This window comes from Vicugna pacos, chromosome X, assembly GCF_048564905.1.
Source record: "Vicugna pacos chromosome X, VicPac4, whole genome shotgun sequence".
Lineage (NCBI taxonomy): Eukaryota > Metazoa > Chordata > Mammalia > Artiodactyla > Camelidae > Vicugna > Vicugna pacos.
In genome coordinates, this window is record NC_133023.1 from 24,912,668 (window position 1) to 24,925,364 (window position 12,697).

Below are 12,697 nucleotides of genomic sequence, written 5' to 3' on the forward strand. Positions count from 1 at the left end.
CAATAATCTCATTGTACTAGACTATGCAGCACAAAAAAATGCAACAAAATTAATACAATGAATGATTGAAAAATGAGAAGTAAAACTGCTATTAATCACAAACCACCTGTAAATGTACATCTGAGCGATGCTACAGATAAACTGCTCAAGTCAATAAGCAAACTAAGCATGGTCTCTGGATACAAGGCCAAGGAACAAAACTCAAGGTGTATTTCTCAGTATCAGCGACAGACAAAAAAAATTAAAAGATACCATTTACAACAGCAAAAATATCAAGAACTTAGTAACAAATCTCATAAAAAGTCTAAGATACACTATCTTGAAATCCATAAAACATTATTTAGAGAAAATAAAAACCTAAATAACTGGAAGGCTATTCCATATTCATAAATTTAAATGCTTTATTAAAATATCAATTTACCACAAATTGATCTATATAGTCAATGAAATCCAATTAAAATCACAGCAGGTTTTATCTTTTGGAGGGGGTTGTGATAAGCTGATTCTAAAATATATATGGAAAGCAAATGAGTAAGAATGGCCAACACAATACTTAAAAAGGAGAAAACAAATATGAAGAGCTTACACTAGCCAAGAAAGATTTTCCCTTAGCTTGCCTGAACTTCAGACTGTAGGCCCCTAACCTCACTTTTCTTAGAGCACTTACTTTAGAAAGCAATTGTGAAATTTGTATCTGCCCCCTTGAGATGTAAATAGTCTACAACTCAAGAATAACTTAAGGACCTGTTAGCCATTTCTTTGAAATGTAATTATCAAGAAAGATAGGGCCCCTATCTCCCAGACTCTGTGGGAGGGTAGGGACCTAACTCTGATAAGGGACAATTAGCAAACAAACGCACAATCACCATGACCATTCAACTTAATAACGTCCTCGAATGTTTTCATGCTAACTTATCCCAGCACTTAAAAATTCTCTCACCTTTTAGTCAGTGGAACTGAGTTCAGTCTCTCTCTTCTGTTGCAACAGTCTTAATCCATAATTGCAATAGTCTTGAATAAATTCCTTCCTCCCTGTTTAACCACTTGGTACAATTTTTGTTTTCTAATACTACCAGATATTAAAATCATTATAAAGCTATAGTAATTAAAACATTATGGTGTCAACAGAAGCATAGGCAAATGCACAAACAAAACATATTAGAGATCATAAAGAGAGCGACACACGTAGAGGCATTTGATTAAAGGTGACACTGAACATTGCAATAAATCATGCTATTTCAGTTGGATCTAAATGGAAAAAAAAAAGAAATGCATCCTCTCCTCACACAAGAAACATGAGACGGACTGTCTTAAGAAAGATCAGACAATAAAATCACTATATAGCAATTCAGGAGAATATCTTCTGGGTCTTAAAGTAGGAAACTTTACGTTTTAACCTCAGGACAAAAATATACTAACCGTAATAGAAAATACTGACGTGGAGTACACTGAATTTAAAACTTCCGTTTACTAAAGTAGTAATTCGTTAAGGAGTAAAAAGGCAAGGTACTTAGCGAAAAAAAAGAAAAGGATTACAATCCAAAATATCTATTTTGAAATAACAACAAATCACTAAAACAAATATACACAATTCAATAGAAAAGTAGGCATTTCAAAAGAGATTTTTTCTCAAATAAGCAGTAAATAATTGAAATAGTGCTCAACCGCATTAGTCATCAGTACATGCAAATGAAAACAAGAGATGTCATTATACAGCCACCAGAAAGGCTCAAATTAAAAATCTGACAATACTAAGGATTGAAGAGGATGCAGAGTAATTTGTACCTTTATGCACTACTGATGAGAATATAAATTTATGCCTCAACTTTGGAAAACTCTTTGGTAATACCTAAAAAGCTAAATGAACACCTACTCAGTGATCCAGCAATTCCAATCCTGGCTGTATATCCAATACAAAAGCATATATATCTTCACCAAAATATATGTACAATTATGTTCAAAGCAGAATTATTTGTAGTGGTCCCAAACTGGAAACTCACATTTCTGAACAGTAGATTGTATAATTAAATTGTTATATACTCATAAAAAGAAAAATCAATGAACTAATGCTATATGTAATACAGATCAAGGTCACAAACAGAATATTGAGTGGAAAAAGTCATTTACAAAACTATATATATGATGCAATTCCAATCACATTAAGTTAAAAATAAAGCTAAATTAATCTGAGGTATTATCAGGATAGAGGTTAACTTTGAGGAGGTGGGACAAGTTTATGAACATGATATGGCTTAACGGGCTTTTTGATCGTTGGCAGCTTAATATATTTTTATCTGGGTTTGGAACTAGGGGTATGTGACCTCTGTGAATTCTTTAGGCTATAATTATGATTTGTGTACTTTTCAGAGTACTCCAATTAAATAAAAAATTGTGCCATAAGCTTGTTTTCTACATCTGTGAGTCTGTTTCTGTTTTGTAAATAAGTTCACTTGTATCTTTTTCTTTTTTTAAAGATTCCACACATAAGTGATATGGTATTTTTCTTTCTCTTTCTGGCTTAATTCACTTAGTGTGAAAACTCCAGGTGCATCCATGTTGCTGCAAATGGCATTATTTTATTATTTTTTTATGGGGGAAGTGGGGGTAGGGAGGATAAATTGGGAGTTTGGGATTTTCAGATAATAACTACTATACATAAAATAGATAAACAACAAAGTCTAGCACAGGGAACTACATTCAATACCTTGTAATAGCCTCTAATGAAAAAGAATATGAAAGGGAATATGTGTTTGTGTTTGTGTGTGTGTGTGTGTGTGTGTGTGTGTGTGTGTACAACTGAATCACTATGGTGTACACCAGAAATTAACATACTGTAAATTGACTATACTTCAAAAATGTTTTTAATTGTTATAGTATACAGTTTAGATTTTTCAGAGACCAAAAGGGCCAGAATTCTCTTTAGAACATACGATAATTAACATTTAATAATCATAAAGAATATTATAATTCCAACATACTTGCATGTTTCCCTGTAACAATTTTCTCAAGATGACATACTGATTTACTCCTATGAAATTGAGAGATTAGGATAAAGCCCAAGCTGAGGTATCACACAGATCTGGGTACGAGTCCCAGCTCTGTAACTTGGAAACTACATGAATGTGGAGTGAACTTCATTATGCATAGGCTTTTCATTTGTGAAATAAGGATAAAGCATTACACACAAACTATATAAAATTCTTGGAAAATAATGAACATACAGAAGTGCTAATAAGTATAATTATTGCTCCATGGGCAACAATTGTTGATACTTGGCTTAGTGAAATTATTTCCAATACCTTTGAAGTTATTTTTATTTTAAACATGCTTTTTATTCACCAATATAAAATTAGAAACTAGAAAGAGACATCAAAAATATTTTCATCTGTATTCTTCCTCATAAATAACCTCTACTTCTTAATTCTATAGGCTTTAATATTTCATAGCATTTAATTCCACCCCAAATTATCCCAAAAGTTTGTACTATACACACTTTTAGTTACGTATTTCATTTTCAAGCCATGATAGACTAGGGGATATTATAGTCTTACTAAACAACTACTTTTTAGCAGACTATTTTCCTTCCAAACAAGAGGCATAATTATGTTACAGAGATGGCACAAAAAAGGGTCATCACTATGGAGAAATACCAGCTTCCTAGGTGAAAATTTGAACAGAGTTTGTTACATGGAGTAGGACTTGAGGAAGCAATCAAAGCAGACTTGAGGAAGAGGAAGGGATATAGCATGTATGGAGATGGTGACAAACAGGGTATCAGAAGTAGCTTTGAGGAAGAGAATGTAGGTTGAGGGACAAAAGGGGGCTAATAGGAGATAAGTATTCAGAGACAGGTAGAGGTCACATAGTACAAACTGCCATAGGCCTAAATGATTAGACTCTCCAGAGGACAGAAAGTGACTAAGGATTTTAATCAGAAGAGAAATGATTAAATAAGCTCTTTGAGATTCCACGGTGACTTCAATGTGGGGATTGGATTGAAATGAGGTAAGAATGCAGGCAAGGACTTTGAGAGCTTGATGACATGGGCTTTACCTTGGAAAACAGTAACAGGACTAAATGTAAAATTTTAGGTATGTGTGAAATGATGAATATGAGAGACAGTTAACCAATGCTGTGACTGATTTCATTAGAGGGTTCATAAGACAAAGGAAAGGGATGAGTCTGGAATGCCTCCAGGTGTCTAGAATGGGTGTCAAGGTGAATGGAGGTGCAATAACAAAAATGGAGGAGTCCAGTAAAGGACACAAGTTTAGAGGAAAGTAGGGTACAGTGAGTCAAGTTTCACCTTGTGTCTGAGGCGCTTTTTGAACTTCAAGGGGCCCAGATCCACAAGAAAATAGGAGAGAAGAAATTGGGTTCAGGAAAGAGATCTGGGCAGAAGACATACAGCCTTATCAATACATACTTACTTCTGATAGCACAACCTTCTGAAGTAACACAAGATAATACTACTTTAACAAGATAATACTGCTCACGTGTCCCTTATCTCTGCTTAGGTTTTTCCCAAAATTAAATAACCCCTGGTTTTACACACATTACTTACAGGATGTCACTATCCTTGAAAGTGTATTCACCAGCACAGAATATAGTTATTAGTCCTTATAATCTAGACATCATGCCACTTTCAATATTGCATTAATCTACTAAGAATCTGTATCATCTTGCTCTGATTTAACCTTAAGGCTGTGTCTAAGTAAGGTCTCTCTCTTTCCTTCTCCTCTCTCTCTCTCAATCTGCCCCCATACATATGGAGAAAATGTAAATTTTTAGATATGTACATATGCATACATTTCTCTACATTGTTATACACTTACATTTACATTTATATATATTTATATTCACATGATGGATGGGAATTCAGATCATTCTTATCAAAAACTTAATTATCTTAAAGATACTGCTTTTTTTAAGCAGTTAAATGTCAAACAATAAATGTGCCTTTTCTGATTTAAAACATGAAAGACTTGTATGTGACATTCTAACTTCACAGGACATTGCTATAAAATTTCTACAGTCATTTGAGAGAGGAAATCTTCCATTAACCACTTAAGTGGGAACAAAATTTACACAGTGTCCCTGCTAAATCCTCAAATGGCTCCTTGCCCCCAAATTTTCTGACACTGCAGGTTGAATAAAGGAGTCCAATCATTTTTAGTTCAATTCACTGGCATATAAATCAGATAACAGGAAGGAATATATTAAAACACAAGACATTCTCCACCAACCCATATAGGTAAAGGTATAGGAAGACTCGCCTTATCCACAGACATATCATAAGAGGCTTTGCAAAATATTTCTGGGAAATGAAAACATTTTATATATATTCCATTCTATTCGGTCAATCAACCTAATATATACACCAAAGAATTTGTCTTAATACCACAAGATATTCGCACGAATTGTTTAATGTCATGTGATGTAAAGTTGGTTTTCATGCGAATTTTGATTTTAGTGAATGTATCTTAGCTCTTAGAGACCTTTCTAATCTTTGAAAATTATTCCTTTATTTAATAAACAAGTTTATTAGCTTCATCAGATGAGCAAGAAACTGTACCTAAGAGCAAAGCCTTATGTTTAATAATCTGCTCTAAAACTGTATTTTCCAGATTCTTCTTCTTCTTTTTTTTTGTTTTTTTGGTTTTTTTTAACATTTTTTATTGATTTATAATCATTTTACAATGTTGTGTCAAATTCCAGTGTTCAGCACAATTTTTCAGTCATTCATGGACATATACACACTCATTGTCACATTTTTTTCTCTGAGTTATCATAACATTTTGTGTATATTTCCCTGTGCTATACAGTGTAATCTTGTTTATTTATTCTACAATTTTGAAATCCCAGTCTATCCCTTCCCACCCTCCACCCCCCTGGCAACCACAAGTCTGTATTCTCTGTACATGGGTCTATTTCTGTCCTGTATTTATGCTTTGTTTTTGTTTCGTTGTTTGTTTTTGTTTTTGCAGGTTATTCTTCTTCTAAAGAGGATGCTTGTCTGTATGTATTCTTTTGATACACTTTTAATTCTCCAAAATGGTGGACAGTAACTTTAAGATTAAAATCATTTCACAAAATAATCCAAATGTTTATCTGCCAGGAATTCTCCTCAGTCTGTGGCTTTAGACACCTTTCATACATCTAGGTGGACTCTCAAATGTTAACTTATATAGAAGAACATACCTAAAAATAGGATTTTAATAGCTCTCCTTTTTCTCTGCAAAGTGTTTTCATTAGAACATCTTCTGTAAGCTACGGGCCTGACCCTGTTTCTGGGGTTTTGTTTGTCTTACCAGAAACGGTTATTTCCCTAGAACAATAGGCTTTCTTTATGCTCTACTTACAGTCTTTTCTCAGTTTTCAAATACAAAAGGTGCATAGGACTTGTGCATCTCCAAACCACCTTATTTCGTTTTAGTTTTTGCTCAAATGTTGCCTTCTCAACAAAGTTTCCCTTGACCTCTCCATGTAAAACTGCTCCCTTCTCTGTTCTATTTTTTCTTTAGAGTTCTTAGTATCTTTTTTGTTGTATAAAGCTTGCTTATTTATTCTGATGCTTGCTTAGAACATAAGCTTCATAGAGGAAGGTTTATGTTTTGCCCATACTTAAACTCAAAGCTTATACTTTTGGCTGGCACCTAGTAGGCACTCTTATCTATTTGTCAAAGGAATGAGTAAGTATGGCCCTTCTATCTGGAACACTTTCGTACTCTCTAGTGCTGCCTAATTAAATTCTACTAAGTCTACAGATCTCACTTAAAGTCATTTAGGAGGCCTTTCCTTACCTTCTAGGGCAATAGATATACTGTTTCCCCTTCCGTGAAACTACCCACCTCCACCAATCCCCTTTATACACGCTTTATACAGTTCCTGCCAATGTGTCCTTTAGATCCTAGTCTAAACATCACTTTACTAGGGAATCACTTCATGCCTTCAAGATTCAGTTTAAATCAGACTAATTTGTCACAAAACTTTGTTCCTTTTGTTCACAGAAATAAGTTATGTTCATTCTTAAATATTTGCTCATTTTTCTAAATATTTGATAAGTGTTACCTCAGTTAGGATGTGTGTACCAAGAGAGCAGTGGCCAGGCCCATCACCCCAACCACGGATGACAGAGAATCAGCATTTGAATTCAAAGAGGGAGCCTGAGAAATGGCTAGCATTGTTTTGAGGTTCCAAGGAAGGCAGTAGGCACACAAATTACTCATTTCTGACCCAGAAGAGCAGTGACAAATTCTCTTTTTGTTCAGCCAGCATAATCTCTATGACATTGTCAGAACATTACAAGCAGACCAAAAAAAAAAAAGGAAAACAGAATGCAGAGTGCTTAGAAAGAGATATGGTAATATCCTCCAGCATGGAAGACTCCACATACATTACCAATCTTCATTTTTCACCCAAGCTATTTCTCAATAAAATTAGTTAACTGGCATCACTGCTTACAAATCAGGCTCTCTGTGTACTGACACCATAGAAACATCTAAAGTTAAGGACAAGTTTCTGACCTGTGGTGACATTGCTGAGGGACAAGCTGAACCTCTGAGAGAGCGAATCTAATTAATTTACAATAGACTGCACTTCTCAGAATATTATCCTTCATAAGTCATGCCGTCTTTCAGAATCCCTAAGCATACGTTCTGACCTAACTTTTTCTTCAAACCCTTTAAAAAGAAGACTTCTAAAAGTCTTTTAAAGTTAGAGAAACTCTATTCGAGTTCATAGAACTAAGTCAATACATGTAAAGGTATTCTATGAGGAGTATTTTTAAAGTTCTCACTCAGGATGGTCAGAACATCTCTCACGGTTATTGAATTAAATCAGACTCCCTTTCCTCATTTTCCCCTGTCTGCAACTATTTACTAAAGTTAACTAGTATCCATTTTGAGGCCCTAATAATCCAGCAAACTGCAGAGAACTGGATTAGAGAATTGTGGTGACATGGGAGACCACGGAGGAGAAAGAAGGTACGAGGTGAGCATTTAACACTAACGGGTCTTCAGGAATGAGCCAGAATTTGCTTCAATGAAAGACCTCCAGATTCTTCTCAGATTTCTGCAAGGGTTTTTTCCTCTTGTGTTGAGTCCATATACCTGTTTCTCTTTGCTAAAATTCTTCCTATTACTTCTCTCAGAATTCCTCAGGCCCAGTATGAAACATGATAGTTGGGTCTCTGAAGCAGACGTGGAACTCTTGTCATGTGCAGAGGTTATCTGTGTTGCTATTCAAGTGACTCCTTTGTTTATCTGTCCTTTTACTCTTTATTATTTTGTCTTCCCTCCTCTTTTTCTACCAACTTCTTTACCTCTTACCTTTTCTTTTAAAAATTAAACTAGGTAAGGCAAGATCATACCACTTGTAAAGAACCTAAGAAGGAATCATGAAAATTTCAAAGTCAGACGAGAGCCCAGCATTCCAGGGCAATTCAAATCAATGGTTAAATAAGGCACAGAAGTCAAACATGGATTTTCCTGGGACTGAAGAAACTGGTGGAATGGGACGAAAGACAGGCTAAAGCAGGAAGGCTTTGCACCACTTAACTCCTTGAGGCCTGCCCTTCTGGACACTAATCAGGTGACAGTAAGGAGCTATTTAGAGGGAAATGGAGGTATCAAAAGGGGAAAAGGGGTTGAAAGGAAAAGAGGAGGCTGAGAGGCTATGGTCAATGCTAATTAAGAGAGGAGGCAATCATGGACAAATGTGCATTGAGTTTGTGTGAATCAGGAAGCGCCAATACATGTGCAGTTATTTTATCAGACGTTTCTGGGTCAAGGAAATAAAGGCAGAAAATAAGGTGAAAAACGAAAGCAAGGAGGATAATAAATATAGAAAAGCTTAGGGCCACCACTCTTAATTTATCCTACCTAAGCTCTAACCCAGTCACCATCTGTGAGTGCAATGGACTGTTTTTCAAGGTGGCCTAGTCCCACAGGCATCACCTTGGAATAATTATACTCTAAAGCGAGTTGTACTAGGTCTGGTGATGCCAAGCTGGATGTTTGTCAGTTGTTATTTTAACTGGAAATACTCTATGACTTAGAAAAATGTCTGCCTTAATTTTTTTTTAACCAGTAACTCTTCCAACCTCTGTCTCCAAGCCACCTTTTATCTTTTCTGAAAATTTCTAAGAAACACTGAATATTAGATTTTTACCCATCTGTAATCAGTTCTAACACTATTGCATCAGAACTACGGCATTCCTTAGAATGGATATAACAGTGTCCTGTCAGGCCTTTAAGCCGGTCACGTGTGTGTGTACGTACAATACATTTGATCATATATGTGATGTTATATTGTAACATAGGGTTGTCATAAACCTTTTTAGATCTGTGATTACTGCAATTTCATTAAAACATAAGCAATTAAATTGAGTCATTAGCTTATATTAAATGCTCGATTGTAGCAGTTTAACAGTTTTGTCTTTCTCAGTTAATGATGGAGAGTGAGATAATATTGTTGGAGATTGGCAGCCTAAAGCAATAACCTTAGGAAATGACACTTCACTGGGATTAAAAAAAAACAATTCACACAAAAAGAAGAAAACAGAGATAAGGTTTTAAGAAACCATGTTGCAGGTTAGGTATAGAAACTATGTTTAGAACAAACTTGGGCTGATAAAGCTATTTAAACCCACATGGACTGGATCCTTAGATATGTCAGATTATCAGCCCCTAACTATCTCAAAGGAAAGGCAGGCAATCGGTGGGTATAATGAATGCCTCAAATACAATCTGTGGTTGTGTATATATGTGAATATATGTGTCACATTCAGAACAAATTGTTGCATTTTCCCTTAATGTTGATGGTTTGGTGTATGTATCTGTGTCTTGCTGAAATTAAAAGAAATTTACAATAAAACTTTATTGTTCCCAATTAGGATGAAAATATGAAAATATCCTCATTATCCTTTGTTAATATGTACTGGTTATGTTTCCAAGGACACAATTACTATGAGTCAGATTGAGTGAGGGATAGAAAGGCTAAGTATGTGCTCCAACAAAACTTTCATGACTTAAACATCCTGCTATGCCTTCATGAAGATTACAACTGAGTCTCCCAGGAAAAAAATATACTGATGGTGTTAAATTTCTTGTTATTTAATTTCATATAATCCTTTTTGTGGTTTTATACCTTTGTCCCCTCTTAGACTGTAGGTTTGAAGACAGCATAAGTAATATTCCTCTGAATAGTTCTCTGATACATGATATTCAACTATAATAAAAAACAAACAGGCATTTATATATTTCTCCGAAGGCCAGGAAGCTAGTGTGAGCAGTGTATAATGAAAATGAATTATGCACAAATGTCCCACAAATGGGACCTAATTTGAATGAGTTTAAATAAATATTATTACATTCTAAGTATCTGTAATATACAAGTTACATTATGGATTTTCTAAATATTTTCTGAATTGCAATGAATTATTTTGAATGACATATCTAGCATATTAAAAAAAGTAGTCTGACCTGAAGTTGTTCTTCCAAAGCAGCAGTTGCATGATCTCCACTAGATTCATCGACCACCACCACCATGTGCGTAAGAGAATTGACCCTGACTTGTTCCTGTTCTAAGTCTTCTTGAAGCACCTGAAAGACAAATTTTTTTTTAAAGGAAATTAAACTAATAGTCTGCTGATCTGTATGCCAAAAACATTTCTTCCCAAATGCGTGTGGTGTGTGTCTGCCATGTTTTGGGTAATGTAATTTTTTTTATTAGACTAGAACCATTTCAAGCAAATTTTCTGCTATGGCGCTCAGCAAAATCTGCACATTTCTGTCAAATGAATGTGAAAGTACAGAGAGAGAGAGAGAGAGAACATCTGATGAGAAAGGCATGCTAAGATGTGCGGCCCCTTACTTCACCACTTCTCACTTTTTCAAGGACTTTTCTCGTGAAATACCAGGCTGCCTCTGGCATCTTCATGCCTCCTGTACTGGAGTTCTACATTAACAACCAAATAAAATAAATGCTTGACTCAAAAACTCCCTCTGTCTACTGACTTATTATATTTCTCTTCACTGAGAAATATTACGTGTTTTCAACAGTTAATCTTTCCACTTCCTCACCCTACTATCCCATTGAAACATCTGTAAAGGTTGCCATCAACCTCCAGGTTTCCAAATCCAATAGGCATTTTTTTGTATCACCTTCCTTGACATTTCGGTTTCTAACCCAATTAACCACCCTTTCATTCTTGACCCTCTCTTCTCTCTTCTTCAGCTTCATGTACCACACTCTCCTGATTATCCTCCCATCCCACTGAACACTGCTTTTTAGCTCCTATGCTGGTGCCCTCTCCTCTGCTCAACTATAAATCAGATGTCATTCTTCTGGTTAAGAACCAACGGAACACCATCACACTAAAAGGGCAAATCAAAATTCTTTACCTGAAACCCTTATATGACCTAGCCCCTTCCTACCTCTCTTATCTAACTGTACATCATCATTGCCCTCTGACACTATGTTTCAGTCACACTTGTCTTCTCTCTCTTCTACAATGTGTCAAGCTGTTTGCTCTGCCTGAATTTCTCTTTCCCCATATCTTTAAATACTCTCTCCTTCTTACCATTCAGGACTTAGTTTAAGTGTCACCAGCGCAGAGAGGCTTTTCATGAAGATGCTACCTAAATTTGCCTCTTAGTTAAGATTTCTGTAATTTTTTTACCATAACATTTTCACACTCAATTTTTCCTTATGTATTAGTTTAGTCTTTTTTTTTTTTTCGCTCTCTACTTACTGGAGTATGAGATCCACTAGAACAGAGATGTTCTCTGTCCTTCTCACTACATATTCTAAGCAGCTAATGATCAACCAACTTGTGTTGAATGAATGGTGCATGTGGAGCAATGAGGGCAATGCACAGGTGAGTTTGGCCCTTCCTGTCTGCATGAATAGTACAATCTAATGGGAGAGATTAGCTTCTTTTTAAAGTGTAATTACAATTACACTAACAAGCACATATAACCCAAAACAGTATTATAGTCTTTTAAAAATCACAATGTACAAATATTTTTTAACAAAACACAGGGATAAATAGAGAAATAAATAGACAGTAATCAGAGGAGGCTGCTCTAGAACCAAGACACCCTGCTTGAGAGTTCCAGTTACCCCAAGACCTTATCATGCTACACTAATTATTACTGGGAAATCCCTAAATGAGTATGTAAAATCCTTAGTCATCTCATTTGCTTCTTTAATATCTTTATAATTCAAAAATGCAGAAGCAGGTTTGGCATAAAGCTTGTTACTTTTTGGAAAACTTGCAACCTCTCCTTGTGAAACAGTGATGCTTGGCACCTACCATACTAGCTCTCAGTTACTCAAACCCTATGGCAGGCATAAGGGAACCTACCAGGATGGGCTGCATCACAATCTCAAGTGGATGAGCATTTTTATCCTAGGACTTGTATTTTTCAAGTGTCAACATTGCAGAGCACTATAAAATCACTTACATTTACTTCCTCTCTCCAGATTTTCATGGTACATTTTCAAGTGAAGCAATTTAGAATAAAATGACTGTGCATCTATTTTGTGTGTGGAGTCTACACTGCCGATCACGCCTCTGACATTCCAGAGCTTACACTGCTTAATAAAACTCTCTCTGCCATGAGGCTGAAAATGGAAACATTAACATTCAGAGTTGCCCTTGAAAGTCATGTTGAGTCTGTGTTTTCTGAGT

The 12,697-nt window shown here is 35.5% G+C and overlaps 1 protein-coding gene across 3 annotated transcripts in view; it reads right to left on the minus strand.

Moving 5' to 3' along the window:
* Nucleotides 1-12,697, minus strand: part of DMD (dystrophin) — a 1,854,428-nt gene that overhangs the window by 1,289,399 nt on the left and 552,332 nt on the right. For all 3 annotated transcript variants that reach the window (XM_031673322.2, XM_072956638.1, XM_072956633.1), the window contains one exon: nt 10,485-10,604. In XM_031673322.2, the coding sequence (XP_031529182.2) occupies nt 10,485-10,604 (120 nt within the window). The remainder of the gene's footprint in view (nt 1-10,484; nt 10,605-12,697) is intronic.